At 44.3% G+C, this 27,804-nt stretch overlaps 2 protein-coding genes across 2 annotated transcripts in view; both read left to right on the plus strand.

Annotated features, from left to right (window-relative positions):
* The window catches only part of LOC141052434 (glyoxylate reductase/hydroxypyruvate reductase-like), a 117,197-nt gene extending 111,504 nt beyond the window's left edge, over positions 1-5,693 (plus strand). Inside the window, exon 9 of the mRNA XM_073549664.1 lies at positions 4,325-5,693. Coding sequence (XP_073405765.1) covers positions 4,325-4,449 — 125 coding nt within the window. The 3' untranslated portion in view covers positions 4,450-5,693. The remainder of the gene's footprint in view (positions 1-4,324) is intronic.
* A 535-nt stretch (positions 5,694-6,228) lies between these two features.
* The window catches only part of LOC141052435 (glyoxylate reductase/hydroxypyruvate reductase-like), a 35,832-nt gene continuing 14,256 nt past the window's right edge, over positions 6,229-27,804 (plus strand). Inside the window, exon 1 of the mRNA XM_073549665.1 lies at positions 6,229-6,386. Coding sequence (XP_073405766.1) covers positions 6,301-6,386 — 86 coding nt within the window. The 5' untranslated portion in view covers positions 6,229-6,300. The remainder of the gene's footprint in view (positions 6,387-27,804) is intronic.

The following is a 27,804-nucleotide window of genomic DNA, read 5'->3' on the forward strand; positions in this document are numbered from 1 at the left end:
AGCACTGATTAATACACCCCCGAAATAGGGCAGGGTCCCCCCATAGCGTGGAATTGAAGACAGATGGGGTCCAGAACCAGGCACATGGCTGGCAGGCTGTTGGCTCACGGCCGAGATGATCGCAGCTTGAGTAGGAGCGGGTGCCGCTGAAGTTGTCAATGCATCCAGATAAGTAGTTATAGTCCATAAGTAGGAGAGCATTTTATTCTGCTGCTCCATCTGGCAGAAGACCTCCATGTACAGGTCTGAGAAAGGGGAGGCCTGGAAGCCAGTGGATTCCATGGCTTATGCAAACTGTAATGAGCTGGAAAATGGAACCACTGTGCTGTGGACCAAAGACAGCCTGGAGGGGTGTAACTAAGTACCTCACCAAATCCGACCTCTGATACATGGCAGCTGATGATACCAAGATCAAAGGAGAGACTCAGGATTTGGAACCAGCTGCTATTCCAAGACTGACCTCAGGAATATGGCAGCTGACCCCTTAGAGATGGGTAGCCAGGACAGCCCCATGGCAAGTATGGTAGATGTAGGCAGGCACTGTAGGAACACGGGAACCACGCATTCAGACTGGAACTGCTGACATACAGATGAACTGTCTTGACTGATTGCCAGACAGGCACAGCTGGTAGAAAGGCAGGCAGGCACAGCTGGTAGACAGGCAGGCGGACATTGCTTGTCGACAGGCAGGTGGATATGGCTGGAATACAAGCACTGGGAGCTGAGAACTAACATGAGTGTTTTAGGAACAAATGTAACACATTGCACAGGCAACTCCATGCTGGAGGAGATGCCTTAAAGAGTAAGTGTTCTCCAGCAATTGGCTGGGGACACATTTAGGAGGATGCACCTGGCCGCTTTAAGAGAGCAGCTGCTGGCTCGGAAGAAAGAGAGAGAGCAGGATGGGGGACACTGTGGTGAGTTTGCCTGTGTCTCTGCTGGAGGAGAGGGACAGAGGGCAGAGGCATCGGCGCTACAGCTGCGCAGGCAGGGACCCCAGTGAACATTTGCAAAACACGCGTCGGGGTCCCTGCTTGCGCAGCCTTATTTTCAGCCGCCATGTATCCGAAGTCGGATTTGGTGAGGCACCTAGTTACGCCCCTCTTGGCTCTCCTTGGTCCATGGCACAGAGGTTCCACCTCTCAGCCCGCTACAGCAGCCTTATCCAGGCATTTTATTTCTTACAGAGCCTCCATACATTTACTTATACAGTTAAGTCCATATATATTTGGACAGAGACAACATTTTTCTAATTTTGGTTCTAGACATTACCACAATAAATTTTAAACAAAACAATTCAGATGCAGTTGAAGTTCAGAATTTCAGCTTTCATTTGAGGGTAACCACAAAATTGGATGAAGGGTTTAGAAGTTTCAGCTCCTTAACATGTGCCACCCTGTTTTTAAAGGGACCAAAAGTAATTGAAAATCCTTTGTTGGCAATGACTGCCTGAAGTCTTGAACTCATGGACATCACCAGACGCTGTTTTCTCCTTTTTGATGCTCTGCCAGGCCTTCACTGCGGTGGTTTTCCGTTGCTGTTTGTTTGTGGGCCTTTCTGTCTGAGGTTTAGTCTTTAACAAGTGAAATGCATGCTCAATTGGGTTGAGATCAGGTGACTGACTTGGCCATTCAAGAATATTCCACTTCTTTGCTTTAATAAACTCCTGGGTTGCTTTGGCTTTATGTTTTGGGTTATTGTCCATCTGTAGTATGAAACGACGACCAATCAGTTTGGCTGCATTTGGCTGGATCTGAGCACACAGTATGGCTCTGAACACCTCAGAATTCATTCGGCTGCTTCTGTCCTGTGTCACATCATCAATAAACACTAGTGACCCAGTGCCACTGGCAGCCATGCATGCCCAAGCCATCACACTGCATCCGCCGTGTTTTGCAGATGATGTGGTATGTTTTTGGATCATGAGCTGTACCATGCCTTCGCCATACTTTTCTCTTTCCAGCATCCTGGTAGAGGTTGATCCTGGTTTCATCTGTCCAAAGAATGTTCTTCCAGAATTGTGCTGGCTTTTTTAGATGTTTTTTAGCAAAGTCCAGTCTAGCCTTTTGATTCTTGATGCTTATGAGTGGCTTGCACCGTGCAGTGAACCCTCTGTATTTACTTTCATGCAGTCTCCTCTTTATGGTAGATTTGGATATTGATACGCCTACCTCCTGGAGAGTGTTGTTCACTTGGTTGGCTGTTCTCTTCACCATGGAGATTATTCTGCGATCATCCACCACTGTTGTCTTCCGTGGGCGCCCAGGTCTTTTTGCATTGATGAGTTCACCAGTGCTTTCTTTCTCAGGATGTACCAAACTGTAGATTTTGCCCCTCCTAATGTTGTAGCAATTTCTTGGATGGGTTTTTTCTGTTTTTGCAGCTTAAGGATGGCTTGTTTCACCTGCATGGAGAGCTCCTTTGACCGCATGTTTCCTTCACAGCAAAACCTTCCAAATGCAAGCACCACACTTCAAATCAACTCCAGGCCTTTTATCTGCTTAATTGAGAATTACATAACGAAGGGATTGCCCACACCTGTCCATGAAATAGCCTTGGAGTCAATTGTCCAATTACTTTTGGTCCCTTTAAAAACAGGGTGGCACATGTTAAGGAGCTGAAACTCCTAAACCCTTCATCCAATTTTAATGTGGATACCCTCAAATGAAAGCTGAAAGTCTGAACTTCAACTGCATCTGAATTGTTTTGTTTAAAATTCATTGTGGTAATGTCTAGAACCAAAATTAGAAAAATGTTGTCTCTGTCCAAATATATATGGACCTCACTGTATGTATACTACCTGTATGTATACTACCTCTATACTACCTCCTATTTGAGTACATTCTCTTTTTCCCTGCATCTCCCTTCTTCTGCATCTGCACTTTATTGAGTTTTCTCAGCATTAGTACTATATTTAGACACCTTTATGCTGTCTTACAATTTGTTGTGCACTCGCTGAACATTGTATCTTATGAGCTGTTTGTATTATTTCTCAGTAAGATAAATTTCTACTTGGACACTTCAGTCTGGTACTACTTGGTATATGCACATAGCATATTAAATACTAACTTCCATAGCAGCGCCCTGTTGATTATCTGCATACTTTTTCTTTGCATATTCATGCAATAATATATTATACTATTTTTCTATTTTGTACACTGCCTTGCTGCTCTGTGTTTACATTTATCTCCATTCTCCATGCACTAGTACGTTTTCATCTACTGTAGATGATCACTATCTTGAAACCTTTTGAGATTTGCTCACTAGATGACTCTATATACAGCTCTGGTAAAAATTAAGAGACCTCGCCTATAAATATAGACTATATCACACTGTGATTTAGGCTAAGTGCACACGTACCGGAACTCTCGCGGAAATTACCGCGAGAATTCCGGAATTCCAGTCCGCGGGAAAATCGCATTTTAAATTCCCGCGATTTTCCCGCGGAAAAACTAGCATTTTGCAAGCGTAATTAGCTTGCAAAATGCTAGCGTTCTCCAAGCGATCTGGAGCATCGCTGGGAGAACTGATTGACAGATTGGTCACACTCGTCAAACATAGTGTTTGACGAGTGTGACCAACTTTTTACTACTGAGGCCGCCTATGAAGCATCAGTAGTAAAAGATAGAATGTAAAAAAAAATAAAAAATGGTGTTATTCTTACCCTCCGACGTCCCGCGCAGGCGTTCCCAGTAATCCTTTGCGAAAATGCCCGCGATGGCGTCCGTTCTCGCGGGATCGCGACGTCTCGCGGTAATTCGCGATGACGTCGCGCGAATGACCGCGAGACTTCGCGATCCCGTGAGAACGGACGTCATCGCGGGCATTTTCGCAAAGGACTACTGGGAACGGGAGCGTGGAGAGAAGCGGGAAGACTGCGCGGGACGTCGGAGGGTGAGAATAACAATATTTTTTATTTTTAAATTCTATTTTTTACAGGGATATGGTACCCAAAGCCCGGAGGACAGTCTCCTCTCCTCCGGACCGTGGGTACCATCCGCAATTGTTCTGCTTACTTTCCGCATGGTGTGCACAGCCACATGCGGGAAGTAAGCGGCACAATGCATTCCTATGGGTGCGGGATCGCCGCGATTCCGCAAATTAATGAGCATGCTGCGGTTTTTACCGCGAAGCGATTCCGCCGCGGTAAAAACCGCAGCATTAGCACAGCATTGCGGAATCCCATAGGAATGCATGGGATGCTTATTTTTCGCATTTTCGCGGCAAAATCGCGCGGTTAAAACAGTCGCGGAAACGCGAAAAAAACGCCACGTGTGAACTCAGCCTAACAGATATCTGACTGTGTCTCTCTTTTTCTCTCCAGTCATTCTTCCTCACATTGCCAGTGCCACTGTGGAAACTCGGAATGCCATGGCAGCCCTTGCGGCAAATAACTTGTTAGCGGGACTGAAAGGTGGATCCATGCCCAAAGAAGTACCACTGCCTTAATGAAGACTACAGGGCTCTCTAACCACAGCATGCCGCAGAGAATCTCTAGGCATGTGGCTATATTTCCAGTAAACATTTTATGACTTTATAATAACTATAATAAAGCGAAATATACTAATTAATCCAAAATATGCACTAAAATGAAATTTCTCAATTAAGCAACGTAAACTCGCAACCTGAAAAAAACTACATTTTATGGTAAAACTGCCCGCTGATAAAGCTGTTGGCTACTTCTGAACATACCCTTCACCAGATGCCCCCTCTTGGATCTTAATGAGGGTCCATGAATTGCCCCCTGCCACATTTTCCATGTACATCACTGAGATATGGCTGCACGCATTGAAATGTATGGAGAATGTTTTGGCTGGGAATTTGTAACTGATGGTAAGGTAATAATTGCATTTAGTTATGGAATGGACCCTCCAAATTAATTTCCCGGGCAGGTCCTTGGCCCCTCAGTCCGACACTTACTAATGCACAATAAAATTTCAGTTTTGTGATGAAAATTGCCAATGGACGTCAAGGGAGAAACAAAAGACAAATCAACTCAATAAATTACTAAAAAGCATCCATTTTTGATCCATTTAGCAAATTCTGGTTTAAAATAATCACACGTATGCAGAAAATTTCTGCATAAAAACCGGATAACTTCCCAGAAAACACGCATTTTTTTCTGCACCTTTTTACCACGATTTTTGCGCGTTTTTGCCGCGATTTTTTCTGGAGAGTCCCCAGACACATAGAAAATAGCCAGAAATGCGGAATTTACTGTGAAATTAATGAGCATGCTGCGTTTTTTTACCGCAAAGCGTTTTTTTCGCGGTAAAAAAAGCATCTATATGCACAAAAAGTGCAAAATGCATTAAAATGAATGGGAAGCTTATTTTAGGCGTTTTTTGAGTGGATTTTTTGTAAATCCGAGGGAAAAACGCGGGAAAAACCGCAATGTGTGAACACAGCTTAAGTTGGGACTATAGAGAAGAGTACCTTTTATGTAAAACATATAAAAATCATAACTGAATACACATCAACACACCGAAGGATGAAAAAAAAAGTGTACGAAACTGACGCCAATACATGATCACTTGGTTTTTAAAATGAATCGTGTGAATTAGACCATAGACTAAATCCTTGCAGCGCCGAAAAGAACATAAAACAAGAATTTGGCCCTTGGATTCTGTAATCTCTAGCTTTCGCCTTTGTTCGGAGTATTGTTTGTACAATAAAAGCACTGGAGATGAAAATATTTGTTTGATTGGATTTTTTTTTTATGTCCTAATGTAATTCACCTAAAGACATTTTGTCATAAACATTAGCTGCTGTTAATATAGAGACGACATATTCTGATGAGAAAAGAAAATGGAAGGAAAATGACAAGTTGTGAAAACAATGGAGAGGACACTTTCCGTCGTGTGTTGTTGGTGTACTGTATTACCATATACTATTGTGAATACATGTGTTATTATTCTACTATATACCTATATACAGTTATTATTCTACTATATACCTATATACAGTTATTATTCTACTATATACCTATATACAGTATATACATATAGAATATGCATATATATACACACATATAATTATGCAAGTATGTATACACACAGTATCTATTTATATATAGATATGTATATATGTGAGATATATATATATATATACAGTACATAGATATATATACACACTTCTATGGGGCTCCTTTCTCCAGCCTGCTTGGTGCTGTCACTGGCAATATACACCAGGTGGCGCTATCCTTCTCTGTCTCTCTGCAGCTGACCTACAAGTCTCCCTGTTTCTTGGGAGAGGAGCTCCTCCTTCTGGGCCACTTCTTCCTTGTCACTGCTGCTGGCAATGAGAGCAGCTCAGCAGCTAATGAAGGTGTTTGTAAGTAGAAGGCTGCCCCAAGAAGGGCAGGAACTCCTAGCCCAAGCAGGAAAGTAAGTGACCCTTGTGCCATCAGTAATGTAGGTGCTATTCTCCTCCATATCTGTTGCACTATTATGTACATGGCTGTATAGATGTTTGCAGTGGTGGCATAGGTTGGGCATAGGGACAGTGCCAGCCTCACAGCTCAGGCATATGCTTGCTGGGCTACACATGGCATGGGGGCACTGTGAGACTGCAGAAGCGTGGGTGGTACAGCACTGGTCACATTATGCTGCGTTGTGTGACTTTTTACATGACTCTGGCCATCATTTTCACTTAGCCTCCCCTTCTAAAAAACAACAATATTTATATTTTTTTTTGCAGGACAAGTTGTAGTTTTGTATAACATTTCACTTTTCTGTATAATGTACTGAAAATGGGATAAGTGTGATTGAAGTGAACAAAATCATCGCTGCTGTTTTTTCGTTTGTTTGTTTGGCTTTTATGATGTAAAGTTTGTTCTGCAGAGTCGAGCAGCTGTGAGGATTTATTGTGATTCACTCGCAGAACTTTGTAAAGTTTTTTTTTTTTCTCTATGAAAAAAAAATGTGATTGGTGCCACTATTTTCAGAGCTATAAATTTTTATTATTTATCAATCAACAGAGCTGTAGGTTTTATTCCTATAATTTTGGGGTCTGAATGACATTTGGTCTTTTTTTTTTTGGGGGGGGGTGGGAGAAGGGAGATGGAGGAAAAGTGACCAAAAAAGACAGCAGTCCTGACATTTCAATTTGTCTTTTCCTTTAACAATCATTATATCAAATCAATATTATATATTTTAATATTTTAGACAATTAAGTACACAGGAATACCAAGTGTGGTTTCCATTTACCGTAGATCGTGTATGTGTGAGTATATATTGTGAGGCAGTGACCGGTGTTACATGTAAGGGTCACTGTATGTTCCTCCCTGGAGGCATATTGAGGGCATTGCAGTCACAGGCATAGCTGTGATTGCAATGAATACTAAAGTGAGTATAGTTCTTGGACATGCTGGTTGTCCAAGGCAGATTTAGGGAAAACCTGCTCTGGGCTTTTGTGTATTGAAATAGACTGCAGATGGTAGTGGTGCAGTCTGTTTCATTCCTGGCCCGGGTTTTCCATGTGGCAAAAGGCCACAGGTTGCTAGTTTAAAACCCTGCAGTATAGGGTTTGGGTTGTGTCAGGGTCAGTCTGGTGTTGTCAGAGTACAAAGGAGGTTCTGCAGAGCTCCAACTGTGTGAGGCAACACAGGCCAGCGGAGCCAAACAGCCAAGGCAGCTGAAAAGCCTTGCACCCACAGCGTTGCAGTTGCTCACGGCAACTGATCAGAGGAGGACTGGTGTGTTTAGTGACTTTAAACTGGATGATATGGTTAATGGCTGCGATGTGCAAGTTATCGTGTACTGTGTAATGCTGTGAGTAGAACATTAACACTGTGGTGCAGTCGCCCACAGCAACTGGTCTCAGGAAGTGGACTGGCGTGTATAGTGACTGTAATCCAGAGGATATGTTTCCCAGTTGCAAACCCGAGGATATTGTGTGCTGTGTTTTGCGAGTTGAAGCATTAAAGAGTCGTTTTGTTTTTGAACTTTGCCAGGTCACTGCCTCATCACTATTTTAGATACAAAATCTAAAATAAGTAGCATATTTGTGTTAGCACCATGCTGGATCCCTTCTCTGAAAGGCAGGGTCTCCCCGCATGTCATTTCATTCAGCCCTGCTGTGGTCAGTTCAGTTCCTCTCTTCCTCATGCTATGCATTCTCCAAGCAGCACTTCCAGCCTTAGGGCACGTGCGTGTGCTCCTGCCCTCTTGAAAGGCTAGTGCTTGCACTTCCTCCCCAGCCAATGGTTGAGATTCATTATGTATATATTACTTCCTCTCCACTGGGGAGGTGCCAGAGCAACCTTCCTGTTTTGTAGTCTAAGATGTGTAAGTTTGCATACTAGTCTTTGCTACACTCTGGTGTAAGTCCTGCCTGCTGCACTCTGGTGCGAACTCTTGTCAGCTGCTCCCTCCAGTCTGTCCTCTGGGTCCAGCTGTTGCGCATCCATTGGTCTGTCCTGGAGTGGCACCTGGTGTTCATCGGGAGCCAAATCTAACCTCACCGTCAGAGGCTATAGTGAACAGGTGTTTGCTTAGGCTAGTTTCACATTAGTGTTTACTGCCACAGCGTCGGGCTGCGCACGGACGCCGCTAAGCCCCGCCCCCTGAAGCACCTCCGCCGGTAGCTCCGCCTACGGGCGCATGACGCTGCATGCGTCCTGCGTCCCCTATCTTTATCACTGGGGACGCAGGCCGTGCGCAGTATGTGTTTGGCGGCGCATGCGTCCTTTTGACGGTGCGCCGAGCGCAACCAAATTGCAACAGGTTGCGTTTGGCGCTCGTCGACGCACCGTCAAAAGGACGCATGCGCCACCAAACGCATACTGTGCACGTCCTGCGTCCCCAGTGATAAAGATAGGGGACGCATGCAGCGTCATGCACCCGTAGGCGGAGCTACCGGCGGAGGCGCGGCAGGGGGTGGGGCTTAGCGGCGGCCGTGCGCAGCCCGACGCTGCGGCCGTAAACGCTAATGTGAAACTAGCCTTAGTCACGCCCCTCCAGGCTCTCCATGGTCCGTGGCACAGTGGCTCCACAAACCACATCCATGACAATTTGGTGTTCCTGTGTACATAATTTTCTGAACTAATTAAATGTAGTATTGATTCATATAATGAACGTAGGTGTGAACAAAATGCGGCAAAGGAATAGAAATGTTAATGGTTTATTTTTGTCTATTAAAAGAATGCAAAGAGATTGAGCAAAAGAGAAATCTAAATCAAATCAATCTTAGGTGTAATTACCCTTGTTGTCCAAACAGCGTCAAAGCATCAATTTTTCTAGTTACCTTATAAACTCGTGTATAAGCCAACCTCCCCTAATTTTACCACAAAAAACTGGGAAAACTTATTGACTCGCGTATAAGCCTAGGGTTAATGGTGTTCCAAGAAGATGCTCCATAAATAACCCCCCATATGCCGCTGCACAAGGGTTAATGCTGCCCCATAAGATGCTCCATAAATACCCCTTATTTGCTGCTGCAATAAAAAAAATGACATACTCACCTCTCCGTTGCTGGGGGCCAGGTGCCGGTGTCCTGAGCCCCCGGCACCAGCGATATTTACCGGTCCCTGTTCCATCGCCATCCACCGCTGTGTCTCCCGGGTCTCTGCAGTGACTTTCAGCAGAGGGCGCGCACTGACTACGTCATCGCGCCCTCTGCCGTCACAGCAGGAGGACCCGGAGACACAGCCATGCAAGGCGATGGAATGGGGACAGGTGAATATCACTCTGCCCCCGTCATACTCGCCCCTCCTGGCGCAAGGTCTTCTCTGCAGCGGCAGCCCCTGCTTCTTCCTCTGCCGTCTGCTTCCTGCATTCAGCTGGTCACGTGGTACCGCTCATTAAACTCATAAATATGTGCATATTCATGAGTTTAATGAGTGGTACCACATGACCGCTGAACGCAGGAAGCAGACAGCAGAGGGAGAAGCAGGGGCTGCAGAGACGTGCCAGGAGTTGAGTATGGTCTCTGACCCACCACCCGGTATATGACTCATGTATAAGCCAAGAGGGGGACTTTCAGCCCCAAAAAATGATCTGAAAATCTTGGCTTATACACGAGTATATACGGTATACTTACATACAGTTTTTGAAGAAACTCAACCGAAAAGCTGTTCATCATCTTGGAGAACTAACCACAGATCTTCTGTGACTTTATGCTTGCACAAAGCCTTCTGTCTCTTAGGGTATGTGCACACGCTGCGGATTCCGCTGCGGATCCGCAGCGGTTTTGGTCCTGCGGATCCACAGCAGAATTAGCTGCGTTGTACAGTACCATTGTTTTCAATGGTAAACTGAAAAACGCTGTGCACATGCTGTGGATTTTTCCGTGCGGATTTGCTGTGGTTTACAATCCGCAGCATGTCAATTCTTTTGTGCAGAACCGTTGCGGTTTCACACCTCATCCATTACGAGGTGTAAGTCCTGCGGATTTTACTACACAATCCACATCACCAAAAAACTACGTGTGCACTTACCCTTAATGTAATCCCACATTCAGCGCAGGAATGAATGTGTCACATGGATATGTCTTTTTACATAAACTAATAAATGTGCTCCTGAGACCATTTGAGGGCATCACAATCATGGACCTGACCTCAGTCATAGGACAATAAAACTTACAGGCTGGAGTCACACTAGCGTTAAAAAAAAAAAAAATCGGTCCAATGTTGTTCCTGAAAAGTCGGATGAGTGTCGTGATTTTCATGCGAGTACAATGCGATTTTTACCACCTAGCATCTGAATGACATGTGAAAGCAATCCATATGCAATGTGATTTTGACATTAGCTTTCACACTTCTGTGGAATTATCCTGTCCAGTTATGAAGGAACACTGATTATGAATCAATTTCTTATACTGTTGTGCAAATGGAATAGACAACAGAAATGATAGGCAATTAGCAGGTCAACTTCTATAAAGGAGTGGTTCTGCAGAGGGTGTCCACAGATCATTTCTCTGTTCTCATTTTTTTGGCTGTTCTTTTGGTCACTTTTGCATTTTGTCATTGCTCTCACCCCTAGAGGTACAGTAGCATGAGACAGAAATTGCTCAGGTAGTGCAGCTCATCGAGGATGGCACATCAATGTGAGCTGTGGCAAGAAGGGTAGCTGTGTCTGTAGACACAGTGTCTAGAGCATATACCAAGAGACAGGCCAGTACACCATGAGACATGGAGGTGGGTCTAGGAGGACAACAATTCAGCAGCAGGACCTCTACCTCCTCCTTTGTGCAAGGAGGAACAGGAAGAGCCGTGCCAGAGCCGTGCAAAGTGTCCACCAGAAGGCTACTAACATCCTAGTGTCTGCTTAAACTGTCAAGCAGACTAAATGAGGGTGGTATAAGGGCCCAATGTCCACAAATGGGTGTTTTGCTTACAGACCAACACCGTGCATGGCGACTGGCATTTGCTAGAGAACACCAAGATTGGCAGATTTGAGATTGGTTCCCTGTGCTCTTCTTGGATGAGAGCAGATTCACATTGAGCACATTTGACAGACGTGACAGTTTGGAGACTCCATAGAGAACACTCTGCTGCCTGCAACATCCTCCAGCATGACCAGTTTCGCAGTGGGTTAGTAATGGTGTGGGGAGGCATTTCTTTGTAGAGCCGCACAGTCTTCAATGTGCCAGCCAGACGTATCCCAATTGCCGTTAGGTACTGGGAAGTTGACTGATGCTTTAATATAGGGCTGGGAGGAGATCTATTCTGACTCATGGATATGTAGAACGTATGGTGCCTGGATAGACCTCTCTTTCTGGGCCCCTTCCGTATCGACCTGTACTCGCGTTCATACCGATTAATCAGACAGCTTAACTCAGCCACGATCTCATGTAAGAAGACTCCAGGAAAAGAGGGATGCTTTAACTGAAATTCTTGTATTATGATGAAAGCAGCAGGTAAAAAGGAATATTCTTCAGAGAACATGTAACAGGATGCATACAGATGGAGGGACGATCACAAAATGGAGAATAAGGGAGGGAACAAACATACATCACAGGACTACAGGGAGAGAGTTGGGACAAAATACAGGGAAAGGCAAACTTCTGCCTAGCAACAAGGATACAACACAAGCAATGCAAATATTAAATGATTTCCCAAGTCGTGGAACATGACACTCCCCGTCTGAAATCCTTGGATTTCACGATGTCCGTAATTCTTCGAAGTCGTTCGAACCTGTAAAACAAGAGAAAAGAAAAACATGCATGCAATAATAAACATTTTTAAAGTCCAACTAGTTGTTGTTGACCCGTAGATCACACCGGAAGATAAGTCCAAGTCTATTAAACCCATCTTCGGATTGGGGAAGCCGCAAACATGCCAACTCTTCCACCAACCCAGCAATCCAATGGCAATGTTCAAAGTTCAATCCAATGGAAAATGTCAATGTTCAATAAAACTGGGGAATGAGTAGGTATGCTCCCCGCCGTGAGCAACGTCCAGGAGCAATGTTCAGTTCATGTGACGGAGGAAGGTTCGGGTAGAGCCCCCTTTTGTCACCTTAACTTCTTTCTTACGAGTCTTTCCGTCCTCGCTGGGCATGACCTTGGTGATAAGACCCATTGGCCAGTCGTTACAATGTGCCTCTTTGTCTTTTAAGAGGACAAGGTCTCCTTCTTGGAGATTGGGACTGGGTGTCTGCCATTTTTGACGGTTTTGAAGCAGGTGCAAGTATTCGGTCTTCCAACGGTGCCAAAACACGTTAGCTATGTGTTGTACTTGCTTCCACTGACGTTTGTAAATGTCCTTGTTATCGAAATTCCCGGGAGGAACTGTAGCAGCTCCAATCTTCTGTGTAAGAAGTGTAGCTGGGGTAAGAATCATTGGAGAATAACAACGTGGGACTTGGAGTTGCTCTAAGAACTTCAAGGACTTCTTCCATGTCTCCCACCTTTGCTGTTTCTGAGTCGGAAGCGGGGTGTCCCAATCAGTGTTCTCGGCAGTGAGCTGTCTTAACAGTATCTTGCCTTGAATAGTGATGGATGCTACAAACCCGAGAGGATCGTAGATGCTGTTTATGACAGATAGGACTCCTCGTTTGGTAAAGGGTTTGTCACAGGGCGACACTTGGAAGGTGAAGGTGTCCTGTTTGATATCCCACAGTAGACCAAGGCTGCACTGTGTGGGAGGAACATCAGAACCTAGGTTGAGGTCCTTTAGGTTCGTGGCATGGTCCTCAGATGGAAACGCGCTCATTACTTCTTGACTGTTAGAGATGATCTTGTGGAGTCTGAGGTTTGATGTGGATAGCATTTCCTGTGTCCTGGAGAGTAGGTCAATTGCCTCTTCACTTGTGGGCAAGGACTTGAGCCCGTCGTCTACGTAGAAGTTCTTCTCTACGAATTGACGAGCATCGGATCCGTACTCTCTCTCGCCTTCCTGGGCTGTCCGTCTCAGTCCGTAGATCGCCACAGCAGGTGAAGGACTGTTGCAGAAGACATGGACCTTCATCCGGTAGTCTATGACTTGATTGTTGACATTGTTGTCTTTGTGCCATAGGAACCTAAGATAGTTTCTGCTGTCTTCCTTCATGATGAAGCAATGAAACATCTGCTGGATGTCGGCCATTATAGCAACAGGTTCTTGTCTGAAGCGGATCAATACTCCAAGGAGGCTGTTGTTCAGGTTGGGTCCAGTTAGTAGCAGGTTGTTGAGAGAGAGGCCTTCATACTGAGCACTGGAGTCAAACACCACTCTGATCTGGTTAGGCTTGCGAGGGTGATAGACACCAAAGGATGGAAGGTACCAACATTCTTCTCCTTCCTTCAGTGGTGGCGCAGGTTCAGCATGATCTTTGTCAAAGATGTTCTGCATAAAGTCAATGAAATGCTTCTCCATTTCTGGTTTCCTCTTTAGGGTACGTTTTAAGGATGAGAACCTTGCAGTTGCTTGCTGCATGTTCTTTGGCAACCTCGCTCTTGGGAAACGAAAGGGTAAAGGAGCTACCCAACTGTTGGAGTCATCTTGAACAAATTATTTGTCCATAACCTTTATGAATTCTTTATCTTCCCTTGTGGGTGCTAACTTGTCTTCACTTGTGGAATCGAACACTGTTGACCCGAGGTTTTCGTCCCAGGGCTGGAGCATTTTCATGTTGTTGAAGGATTCCTGTTGCCTCTTGGTGTTGCTCACTTTCTCTTTCTCCCAGTAATGATGTGGGCATGGCTGAAAATGAGGGCTGAGACCATTTGGCAAGATGTGTGTTTTGTAAGAGGAGATGTTATTAGGTCTCTTCATCTTGAGTATGCAAACATTGCCTATAATTACCCAGCCTAGATCAAAGCGTTGGGCAAATGGTGCGTCGTGTGGTCCGTTAATTTGCTGACGTACCTTGTGCAGCCGGAGAATGTCTCTGCCAAGCAGAATCAGGATATCTGCGCTGTTGTTGAGGGCTGGTATCTTGTTTGCTATCCCCTTGAGATGTGGGTGATGAAGAGCAGCCTCTGGTGTTGGGATCTCTTCTCGATTGGATGGAATCTGGTTGCACTCGACAAGTGTAGGTAAGGGTATCTCTACGGTGTTTTCGAGGGATGTCGCTATAAGACCACTGGCCCTTCTCCCAGAGACCTCTGTAACACCGCTGCAGGTACTTAAGGTGTAAGGGTAAGCATTTCCCTTTAAGTTAAACATATCAAAGAGTTCTGACCTTGCAAGTGATCGGTTGCTCTGATCATCCAAGAGGACGTACACCTTCACGGCTTTCTCTGGGTGACCGTTGGGATATACGTTCACCAGACAAATCTTCGCACAGGACTTGTCCCAGAGACCATCTCCGCAGACTTCTGTGCATGAAGAAGATATTGTGGTATGACTTGCAGTTTGAGCTGCGTCCTCCCCGCCATGGCTCGTGGTGGGGGAAGGAGTACGTGTAGAGTCTGGACGGTATGGGTGGAGTGCTTGTACGTGATCCTCACTGTCACACTCCATACACTTAATTGTAGTTTTACAGTCTTTAGCAAGGTGTTCAGTAGAAGCACAACATCTGTAGCATACCCCAAACTTCTTTAGAAGTTCCTTGCGTCCTTGGAGCGGTTTCTTCCTGAAGCTGATGCACTTTTTTAAGGGATGTGGCTTCTTGTGGATGGGACACTCACGATTTGGGTTCTCTATCTTTTCACCCTTGTTGCTCTTGCCTGGGGCTGATGTTGGTAAGGGAAGAATATCCGTCTTCACTGAAACTGGACTCCTGCGGTTTCTGTCATTTGAGCGTGTGCTCACATATTTAGAGGGAGGTGAAGCTGGGCCACTGGATTCTCCGTAGGAAAAGCTTGGGTCGTTCTTACGCTCTGCAATGTCTTTTATAAACTCACAGAAGTAGGAGAACGGAGGAAATGACACTTGATGGTCTTTCTTGTATTTTGACCCTATTGCAGTCCACTTCTCTTGTACATTGTATGGTAGCTTGGAGATAATGGGGTTTACTCCACGAGCAGTGTCCAGGTAGCTGAGGCCAGGTAGGTGGGTGTCTGCCTTGGCCAGCTGGAGCTCTAACAGCAGGTCACTGAGCTCTAGGAACTTTGAACTGTCCTTGCTTGATATCTTTGGAAAACTCTGTAGTCGCTTGAACAGTGCATCCTCTATGGCTTCTGGACTGCCAAAGTTTCTCTCTAGTCTTTCCCATGCAGCCATGAGACCAGCCGTTGGATTACTGATATGTACAGATCTGAGTCTCTTGACACGCTCTGTGGATTGTGGTCCTAACCATCTGATCAGCAGGTCCAGCTCTTCCGCAGCAGTGATGCCGAGGTCACTAGTTACGGTTCTAAAGGCACTTTTCCAACCTCTGTAATTTTCAGGTTGGTCGTCGAACCTTGTGAGACCGGTTTTAGTAAGTTCACGGCGAATCATGTACCTTGCGAAGTCGGACATGTCTGTTCTTTCTGACTTAGGATGCACAATTGTAGGCTGAGCGGTGTTGTACATAGAGGTGGAAACGTCTTGGCCTTGAAACATGGGGAAGTATGGGTTTGGTGGGTATAGTTTCTGCTACATGTGGAGGTGGCACTGTGTGGTTGTCGAGGGTATAATGACCTGCCGGCATATTGGGTTGCATGTAGGTATTAGCCTGTGGAGTTTGGTGAGATGCAGGGTTTTGGCGCATACTGGAATATGAAGGAAGTTCAAGTTTGGGAGCATTGTACTGACCTTGAATGCAGGATTCTGTAAGTGGATCGGCATCCTGGTGCTCTGGAGAAGCGTCAACACCATCAGGAGTGTTAGTGATGATCTGCGGGTCGCCATCTTGGCTTAGCACGTAGTCTCTTGTGCGTTCAATAGGGTCTTCTGCCTCCATTTCACACAAACTGACGCTGTCTCTTTGACTCCCACTGACAGCCTGCTCGAGTACCTTTAATTCTGCCATGGCTGTTGCATGCTCACATTCCTTCTCTAGAGCTTCCATGCGTGCCGCTTCAGCATCCATTTCTGCTCTCTTTTGTGCAGCAGCTGCATCCATTTCTGCTCTCTTTTGTGCAACAGCTGCGTCCATTTCTGCTCTCTTTTGTGCAAAGGCAGCTTGTACCTTAGTAGTTTCAGCCTTAGCACGTGCTCTTATAAGCTGCTCAGTAAGAGTAGAATATTTTGATGAACTTGACCTAGATGAACGTTTTGAGTGCTTACACGATTTGGATGTGCGAGTTGATGCATCTGGTGTTCGTGCGATTCTAGCCTCTATCTTGGCTTTAATGTCACGTACAGTGCAGTCTCTTTCAGAATTAAGCTGCTGGAAACCTTGCAATTCGTTTAAAGTCTCTGGGAGATTCAGTTTCTTCAGGAGAATAATATATTGGTCACTCTTCTCCATATACATTTGGTATGCTGTGCATAATTGTTCTAGGACTCCCTCTGGTGGTAACTCATGAGAAGCAGGCCTTGATGCAGTGTCTATATGACTCAGCACTTTCTTCCATACTGAAGACACATCACTATATAATTCACATTTTGCAGTCTCTAAATTCTCCATGACTTTCCATGTGGGTTTGACTGTACGTTTTCCCCTTTCGCTAGATGGTGGATGGGGGTCTGAGTCTCTTTCCTGTGCTTGTAAGTCTGGTAGGGACATTGTATTCCTTGCTTCAGACATGATTAGATTGCAGGCAGGAAGAGTTGATGATGGGGGTTATACTTCCCACTGTTCAGCAACAGGAAATACACAGAGACTCTGCACAGAGTTGATACTTTGTATCTAATGCTGGAGCAGCTGCAGGGTCCTGTGTAATGATGGGAGTTATATTCCTCTCTGTTCAGCTGCAGTGTGTGGCTTCTATGCACGCTGGGGTCTGGCTGGAACTGGGTTACAGTCTATCTGGAAAATGTCCTTTTCCACTGAGATTTAGCACAGACCTTGAGTTACTGTCTCTGAAGGCAGGTTATTCCTTTTTACTATTCTGACTCATGGATTTGTAGAACGTATGGTGCCTGGATAGACCTCTCTTTCTGGGCCCCTTCCGTATCGACCTGTACTCACGTTCATACCGATTAATCAGACAGCTTAACTCAGCCACGATCTCATGTAAGAAGACTCCAGGAAAAGAGGGATGCTTTAACTGAAATTCTTGTATTATGATGAAAGCAGCAGGTAAAAAGGAATATTCTTCAGAGAACATGTAACAGGATGCATACAGATGGAGGGACGATCACAAAATGGAGATTGAAGGAGGGAACAAACATACATCACAGGACTACAGGGAGAGAGTTGGAACAAAATACAGGGAAAGGCAAACTTCTGCCTAGCAACAGAGATGCAACACAAACAATGCAAATATTAAATGATTTCCCAAGTCGTGGAACATGACAAGATCCCTTAGGAGAACATCCACCGGCTCATTAGGATCATGCCCAGGCATTGTAGGGAGGTCATACAGGCACAAAGAGGCTACACACACTACTGAGCATCATTTCCTTGTCATGAGGCATTTCCACTGAAGTCGGATCAACCTGTAATTTGATTTTCCACTTTGATTTTGAGTATCATTCCAAATCCAGACCTCCATGGGATATTAATTTTGATTTATATTGACCACTTTTATGTTTTAATCTAAACGCATTCCACTATGAAATAAAGATTTGCATCTAGAATATTTAATTCAGTAATCTCGGATGTGGTATTTTAGTGTTCCCTTTATTTTTTTGCGCATTGATTAAATAGATTAGATAGATATAAATATGTGAGTGAGATACATAATCATTTCTGAAAAAAATGTGGAATCCCCCAAAATTTTATTAACCAGCAGACGGAAAGCAGACAACTTGGGAGCTGATGTTTATAGCCTGGGGTGGGGGTAATGCATATGGAGCTTCCCAGGCTATTAATATCAGCTCACAGCTGTATACTTAGCCTTTTACTGGTTATTAAAATGGGGGACACTCCCCAAAAAATGACATTGGGCCCCCCTATTTATAGTATAACGCTGGGAGCGTCACTCTGTCCGAAGCCTTTATAGGCTGTGCAAGCGCGACGCGCCTGCGCAGTTTGGACAGAGTAACGCACCCGGGGATGAGGAGGGTGGCCCAGGAGATCGCGGTATGCGTAAGCACTGAACGCATACCGCGATCTCTGGCACATCATCTTACCGATCCGGTGTTGTAGTGGGGTCTTGCTGGGATGTCAGGAGAGGGCGGGTTGTGACGCCGGAATCGGCGAATGCCCAGTCCGCGCTTTTTGGCGCCTTTTTGTGGAAGACACACTGCAGTGTGTCTTCAAGAAAATGGCGCCGGAAAGCGATGACTGCGCAGGTGCCGATTTCGCCGGCATCAGCGCATGCCCAGTCCGCGCTTTCCGGCGCCATTTTGTGCAATACACATTGCAGTGTCCTCAAGAAAATGGCGCCGGAAAGCGATTACTGCGCAGGCGCCAATCCCGCCCTCTCCTGACATCATGGCACAACAACTTACCAATCCAGTATTGCCGTGTGGTCTCCCCGTGATGGCAGGAGAGGGTGGGTTGTAGCACAATCCCGCCATCTCCTAACCTCACGGTGAGACCCCGCGGCAATACCAGTGTCTTCAAGAAAATGGCATGCATACCAGGATTGGGGGGTTGAGGGGACCATGCATACCAGGATAGGGGGGTGAGGGGGACCATGCATACCAGGATTGGGGGGTGAGAGGAACATACATACCAGGATAGGGGGATGAGGGGTACCATATATACCAGGATTGGGGATGAGGGGACCATGCATACCAGGATTGGGGGGGTGAGGGGACCATGCATACCAGGATTGGGGGGTGAGGGGACCATGCATACCAGGATTGGGGGGAGAGGGGACCATGCATACCAGGATTGGGGGGAGAGGGGACCATGCATACCAGGATTGGGGGGTGAGGGGACCATGCATACCAGGATAGGGGGGTGAGAGGACCATGCATACCAGGATAGGGGGGTGAGAGGAACATGCATACCAGGATAGGGGGGCAATACATATCAGGATAGGGGAATGAGGGGTGCGAGTGAGGGAGTACCATGCATCCTACGATAGGGATGAGGGGGGACCTTGCATTCCATGATTGGGGGGGTGAGAGGACCATGCATTCCAGGATTGGGGGTTAGGGGACATGCATACCAGGACTGGGGGGTAAGGGGACCATGAATACCTGGATATGGATGAGGGGTACCATGCATACCAGGATTGGGGGGTGAGGGGACCATACATATCAGGATAGGGTGGGGGGGACACTGCATACCAGGATTGGGGATGAGGGGGACCATGCATACCAGGATGAGGAATGGGGTGCCATGCATACTAGGATGGGGGGGAACCATACATTCCTGAATAGGGATGTGGGGGCCATGCATACCATTATAGGGATGAGGGGGCAGCACATACCAGGATGGGAGACCATATACCAATAAAAATGCTCACCACCCGGGTGTAGAGCGGGTTCAATAGCTAGTAATTAATAACCAGCAAAGGCTAGGCAAACAGTTGTGGGATGATATTAAAAGCCAAGGAAGGGGCCATGGATATTGGCCTCCTTCCAGAATAGAAACGTCAGCTGTCAAACACCCCAGAAAAAGGCTCATCCATAAGATGTTCCAATTCTCTTTTCCCACTTGCCTTGGTGAATTTGCAGGTGGAGTAATAGTATTGGGGTTGATGTCAGCTTTGTATTCGCAGCTGACATCAAGCCCAGAAGTTAGTAATGGAGCGATGTTTCTAATATGCCCCCATTACTAAACCCATAGTCATATCGTAAATACAAAGTACCCTGAATAAAGTCTTTTAAGTGAACTAAAGACACTGACACTTTTATTTTAATGAAAAAAAGCAAATTTATACTCACATTAATGCCTAATCCACTGAAGCCTATGTCCCCTGTAAACTAAAATAATAAACTACCGCATCCTTCACCTATCTGTCGTGAAGACAATCCTACGATGCCCATGTCCCCTGCAAAAGTTAAAAAAAAGCAACCATATTCCTCACCTGTCCAACAAGAAGATGGTCCATTTGTCCCTTGATGAGTCTAGCTCTCCTATATCTAGTTGACAGACTGAGATGAGGAATATAGTTGTTTATTTTTTTTACTCTTTTATAGGGGCCGTGAGCATCGGAGGATTGTCTTCATGTTGGATAAGTCAGAAATATGGTGGTTTATTATTATAATTCTTTTACAGGGGACATGGGCTGCAACCACCGTTTTGTGGTTGTTTAATCTTTATTTTTAGTTTTGAGTTAATGATATGCTCGTGCTCCGGGGCGGCCTGTGGGGGGTCTTCATGTGGTGCTCTGCTTAGCTAGTCATAATGAAGATTGCTGACAGGTCACTGATCCCTCAGTGACCTGCCCCCTAGTTTACATGATGAATATTATATATACATACTAAAAAAACAAACCTTCTGCAGGCAGGCGCCAGCCGTGTAATCTGCTCTGCAGCATAATCACATGCGTACTGTGTTAATGTGGTTGAGGTTATCCTATCATAAAAAAAATCCATTTGAAAATGGCGCAGGCGCCGATGGCGCCATCTTGGAGTGGAAATTTTTTTTCTTCTCTCGCAAGATGACGCTGATGGCGCCTCAAGCAATAGAAGCTATTGCCAATCGCCGATAGCTGCTATTGCGCTGGCGCCATGTTGGAGCAGGATTTTTTTCTCTAGCAAAATGGCACTGCCTGCGCTGTGGCAGCTATCGGGTCACCTCTGTATACACCGATAGCTGCTACTGCGCAGGTGTGGTGGATGCCATTTTAAAATTGATTTTTTTAATATTTGGATAACCTCAGTCATATTAATTATATACACAGAAAAACGCAACTATGCTGCAGGGAAAGTGCCATGGCCTTCCTGCAGAAGGGTTTTTTTTTCAGTATTTATATATTATATTCATTATGTAAACTGGGGACAGTTCACTGATGGATCAGTGACCTATCAGCAGTCTGCATTATGAATACCTGATCAGAGCACCACATGAAGACCGCTCCCCTCCCCCACAGGCCGCTCCGGAGCACGAGAATATCATTATCTACAAACTGAAAATAAAGATTAAAACAACAACCACAAGATGGATTTCATCAACCCAGGTTTCATTGTAATCAGTATAATGGCACCGACCTGGCATTGTCTGTAAGTTACTGTGCACAATCCTGCTTACAGGATCCCTTTAACACTAGATGAGTGTAGCTGTGTCCTAATAGTTGCTGCCAGTTCAGAATTGATGTAAACAGACAGAAGCAAAGCACATGCAACAACAGTATCACTGTGCTTGATTGGCCTGCAAACTTGCCTGATCTTGACCCCATAAAGAATCTATGGGGTATTGTAAAGAGGAAGATAAGAGACACCAGACCCAACAATACAGATGAGCTGAAGGCTGCTAATCAAAGCAACCTGGGCTTCCATAACTCCTCAGCAGTGTCACAGGCTGATTTCCTCCATGACACGCCGCATGGATGCAGTAATTGATGCCAAAGGACCCGACCAAGTATTGAGTGCATTTACTGAATATACATTTCAGTAGGCCAACATTTTGGATTTTAAAATCATTTTTTCAAGCTGATGTTATAAAGTATTCTAATTTATTGAGATAATGACTTTTGGGTTTTCATTGGCTGTAAGCCATAATCATCAACATTAACAGAAATAAACACTTGAAATAGATCACTCTGTTAGTAATGACTCTATATATTACAGTATATGAGTTTCACTTTTTGTATTGAAGAACTAAAATTAACTTTTTGATATTCTAATTTTTTGAGATGCGCCTATATGTACCCAGGGATCGCCAAAAAATAATAATAATTGCTTAAATAATAAAGCTCAAGCTTTTATTAACACAAACTGACATGCAAGTAAAAACACTTTTTAAAAGTCACAAATGGCATAAGAATAAACACCAAAGAATCATAGAATGTTAGAGATGGAAGGGACCTCCAGGGTAATCATGTCCAACCCCCTGCTCAATGCAGGATTCACTAATCCCAGCTCAGACAGATGTCTGTCCAGTCCAGCTTCTGTTTGAAGACTTCCATTGGAGGAGAACTCACTACCTCTCGTAGCAGTCTGTTCCACTCTTTGATCACCCTCACTGTCAAAAAGTTTTTTCTAATATCTAATCTGTGTCACCTCCCTTTCAGTTTCATTCCATTGCTTCTTGTGTTTCCACGTGCAAATTTGAATAATGATGAACCCTCTACACTGTGACATCTCTTCAGAAATTTGACAGCTATTATGTCTCCTCTTAGCCTTCTTTTTTGCAAGCTAAACATTTCCAGATCCTTTAACTGTTCCTTGTAGATCACCATCCTGGTAGCTCTTCTCAGAACTTACTACAGTTTTTCAATGTCTTTTTTTAAACTGTGGTGCCCAGAGCTGGACACAGTATTCCATTTGAGGTCTAACCAAGAGGAAGTAAAGGGGATAATTACTTCACATGATTTAGACTCTAGGCTTCTCTTAATACATCCTAAATCTGTGTGCCTTTTTTGTTATTGCTTCACACTATTGACTCGTGCAGTCTGTGATCTATTAGTATACTCAAGTCTTTTCCACACATGCTGTTGCTTAGTTCTAGTCCTCCAATTCTGTAGATGTCATTTTCAGTTTTCTTGCCCAGATGTAGAATCTTGCATTTCTCCCTGTTAAATACCATTTTATTAGTCGCTACCCATTGTTCTAACTTATCTAGATCCTTCTGAATCCTTTCTCTGTCTTTAGTGTTAACTATCCTTCCTAGCTTTGCATCGTCTGCAAATTTTATTAGTTTACCTTCAGTTCCCTTGTCTAGATTATTTATAAAAATGTTGAACAACACTGGGACCAGAATAGAGCCTTGTGATGCTCCATTTAAAACACTTCCAATTGGATGTGTGACCATTTATTACCACTCTTTGAGTACGATCAGTGAGCCAGTTATGAATCCACCTAACTGTAGGCTTGTCAATCCCATACGGTCATCTTTTTTCAATAAGGATAGTTTGAGGTACTTTATCACATGCTTTGATGAAGTCGAGAAATACTGTATCTACCGCATTTCCCTGATCCACCCAGTCAATGATTCCATCACAGAAGAAAATTACATTAGTCTGGCATAACTCGTTTGCTACGATCCCATGGTGGCTCTGGTTAATTATTGGCTCCATCTTTCCTTTTTTGAAGATAGGGACAACATTTATCCTTCTCCAATCTTCTGGGACTTCTCCTGTTCTCCAGGATTTTTCAAAGATTCTGGCTAGTGGTTTGCAATTTCCTCTGCTAACTCTTTCAGTACCCTAGGATGTAATTCATCTGGACCAGGAGATTTAAAGTAATTTAAATTAGCTAAGTGTTCCCTCACCATCTCTCTGTTTATGGATAGAGTGGATTCTTTTATTCCTTCATTGGCACCATTAAGATCAGTTGACGTTGCATTTGCTTTCTTAGAGAACACAGATGCAAAATAGAAATTTAAAAGTTTGGCCTTCTCAATATCATTTTTGACCACATCACCCTTTTCATCCTGCAAAAATGCTACATTTTTAACTTTTCTTTTGCTTTTGATATACCCCAAAATCTTTTTTTTACTGCTTTTGGTCTGTCTTGAAAGCCTTATTTCATTGCTGGCCCTGCATTCTCTGTAAACAGCATTATATTCTTCTTTAGCTATGCCCCATATTTCCATTTAATATGCATTTTTTTTCCTTTTTAACAAGTGTTTAAGTTTTGTGTTCATCCACCCTGGTCTATTTTAAATGCTTCCGATTCTTTCTTCTTTTCGGGATTGTTTCATTCAGCAAAATCTCCCATCCTTCTTGAATATTCCTGTCCCTTTAGAACATCCAGCCAATGGGCCTTTCCTACCCTCTTTCTGAGTCCAATAGCCTACAATAGAGCTAAAAAAAAACTCGCCTCTTTGACAACATTGTTCTATATTGTTCTTTAATCATCATGAAAAATATATAATCAGACAATAATAATATCTCCAAAACTCACTGGTTAGATATTTGCATGTGTGATCAGTAGAGAAAAGGCTATTATATAGCAAGCAATAGCAGAAATCTATAGCCGTATCACCTAAGCAGAATATCTTAATACACTTCTGTGAAATCTGTGAAATGAAAACTGTCCACTTAGGAAGCAACACTGTTTGGCAATCAATATTGACAATTATCAAGACACCCTCAATAAAGGAGTGTTTCTGCAGGTGGGGACCACAGACCACATCTCAGTACCAATGCTTTCTGGCTGATGTTTTGATCACTTTTGAATGTTGGTTGTGCTTTCACACTCGTGGTAGCATAAGACTGACTCTACAACCCACACAAGTGGCTCAGGTAGTGCAGTTCATCCAGGATGGCACATCAATGCGAGCTGTGGTAAGGTTTGCTGTGTCTGTCAGCGTAGAGTCCAGAGACTGGAGGCGCTACCAGGAGACAGGCCAGTACACCAGGAGAGGTGGAGGGGGCCGTAGGAGGGCAACAACCCAGCAGCAGGACCACTATCTCCGCCTTTGTGCAAGGAGGAGCACTGCCAGAGCCCTGCAAAGTGACTTCCAGCAGGTCACAAATGAGTATGTGTCTGCACAAATGGTTAGAAACCGACTTCATGAGGTTCGTCTGAGTTCAGGTTGATCCCTTACATGTGGTGGTGGTGCCCGCGACTTTAAATTTTTGCCTGCCAGTTATGAATTCTGCCAGTGTGCGATGGGGATGAGATTCGCCCCCAGTTATGCAAATCTCTTCATGGGGTCATTTGAATCTCTCTTCATCGCGCTGTCCGGCCTGGCGTCGGGCAAAATAGCCTTTTATAGATGCTTTATAGATGATCTGTTCATTATCTGGACCCGCACAGAGGACGAAGCTCTTGAATTCATCCGCAATCTAAATTTGAATACCTGGGGCCTCCACTTCACAGCTAATACCTTCACTATGTCCATCCAATTTCTGGACCTGTTGGTACATGTTGACAAATTGGGACCATTTTTCACCACCACACATTTTAAAGAAGTAGATGTGAACAGCTACCTCAGTTTCAGCAGTGGTCATCTACGCAAGTGGATTCAGAACATTCCATACAGGCAATATTGGCATATACAAAAAAATTGCACAGAGGATACTGATTTCATTGATGAGGCAAAAGTTTTGAAAGAGCGGTTTCAGCATAAAGGGTACCCTAAAAAATTGGTCCAAGATGCATTCCAGAGAGCCAAAACTTTCACACAGACTGTATAAGTAGAATTATGAGTAATAAAACTGCTTGTAGATGGAGTTTCGTTACTACTTTCAACCAATCCTATGGGTTGATTAAGAAGCTTCTTACCAAGTACTGGTTTATCCTTAAAGGGGACCCAGTTTTGTCCAAGCATATTCCCCCCCCCCGACCTAGAACGGTATTCCGCAGAAACTGCAAGTTACTGAACCTAGTTGCACCTAGCAACACCACCTTGAGTTCAGGTTCCCTATCCTATCTCCCAATTTATCTAAACCCTGGTTGCTATGCATGTAGAGCCCCCATATGTCTTTGCTGCACTTCCATTTTAAATGGGGCACTTGAATTTAAATCCAATACTACAGGTACCTCATACAAAATCAATTTTCATGTCAACTGTCAATCCATTTTTGTGGTGTACCTGATTGAATGTGGTTGCGGCCTACAGTATGTAGGTCGAACCATACAAACGATGCATGCTAGATTGAACAAGCATCGACAGAATATCCAAAATGGCTTTCTCTTGCACAGCCTTACTAAACATTTTTTAACTGTGCATCAAAAAAAAAATCTAAAAACTAACGATTATTGACCACATACCTGATACCGTGGCTGATCGCTTCAACAGCTTAATCAGTAGAGAAAGCTTTTGGATATTCAAGCTTGGCACACTTGCCCCTGAAGGTTTGAATGTAACTATTGATAAGATGACCAGATAACTTTATTTGCCTTTTTTTTTTATCATCAGTGCGTTTTATTTATGTTTACATGCTTTTATTAATCTGCTTTTTTTTATTAATATGGGTTCTTGCTTTTTATTGGTCTTTTTATTGGTCTACTAACCTGTTATTAATTTTTATCTATATTTATTTTTGCTTCTTTTCGCATATTTTATACACTTAAAACATGGTTAGCTCATGCTGTTTTATCTTATGTTTTTTATGGGTTGTTTTTATCTTTTGGATTGTAATATATGATGTCATTTTGCTGCAACATGTGACTATCATAATATGTGACTGTTGTGACTATTGTGATTGGCTGCTTCCCATTTAAATACCCCATCCCCTATGTCTTTAATAAAAATCCACCTGATGAAGACGGGTCCTCCGTCAAAACGCGTTATGGTTTAACCCCATCTCTCGTCTGAGTCTCTTTCCTGCGCTCCTAAGACCGTTTTCCACATTCTCATTGCTCCTATCCTTCATCTGAGGTTTTCGGCTGGAGCTGCGGTGGAGACCTGACATCCTAGTCTGCCCCTGGGTTGCTTCCTAAGCGCTCCTCTATGACCACTCATTACTGACTCTAGTTCTGAATTGATGACACTGCTGAACATCTTCTAAATTTCAAAGAGAAGAAAGCATGATACGTGTTTAATCTGTTCCACTAAATTTCATTGGCTAAACACTGCATATGTGGACCTCAATATAGCCCACTTCTTTGTGCCTTTTCAAAAGAGCTTGAGCAGCACATCTTGAAACTCCAATCTACTTAGAAATTTTTGCCTGGGAGAAACTTCGCTGATGCAGTATGACTACTTTGTGTCTTCTTGCTGTGCTCAATCTTGCCATGGTGTATGACTTGTCACATAAAACTTTCTTCCACACTTTTGTAGCATTTTTTAGTCTCCAATGCATCTGTTTCAGTTAAAGGGAACTTGTCAGCTGCCTTAGCCCACTAAAACTCCCACCAATCATGACTATATTTCATCCATTCTGTCAAGCTTCTTTTTGCTTGATACAATTAAGGACAAGGATGTAAATATAACCCTAAACCCTAAACCTTGTACTTGCGCTATGTAAATTAGTGGGAGACTAGTTGTTGGAGCGTTGATTCCCTTGAACTAATTCTCTATCTCATCATTTAACCCCTTAACGACCGCTGATACGTCTTTTAACGGTGGCAGTTAAGGGTACTTGTTAGGAGTCAGAGATCTAGACCCTTACATCCTGCAGTCTCCTGCTCTCCGTACACTGCAGCAGAGATTGCAGAGGAGATTGCTTTTCAGCAACTCTCTCCGGAGGTTAAGTCCTTCATCCCATCCTCTGAGCATGCTCGTGGGACAATCTCTCATTGGAGCTCAGGAGTCAGGTGCTCAGGTCCTGCTCCTGATTCCATTGGTCCAGCTCAGGGTTATGGAGACTTCCGGAAGGTCCCGTCCGCTATAAAAAGTGCGCATGGCTATTCCGCCATGTGCTAGTATTTTAATACTTGCTGCTGTGTGT

Source organism: Dendrobates tinctorius, unplaced genomic scaffold, assembly GCF_039654945.1.
Source record: "Dendrobates tinctorius isolate UK_male_01 unplaced genomic scaffold, ASM3965494v1 ptg000160l, whole genome shotgun sequence".
Classification (NCBI taxonomy): Eukaryota; Metazoa; Chordata; class Amphibia; order Anura; family Dendrobatidae; genus Dendrobates; species Dendrobates tinctorius.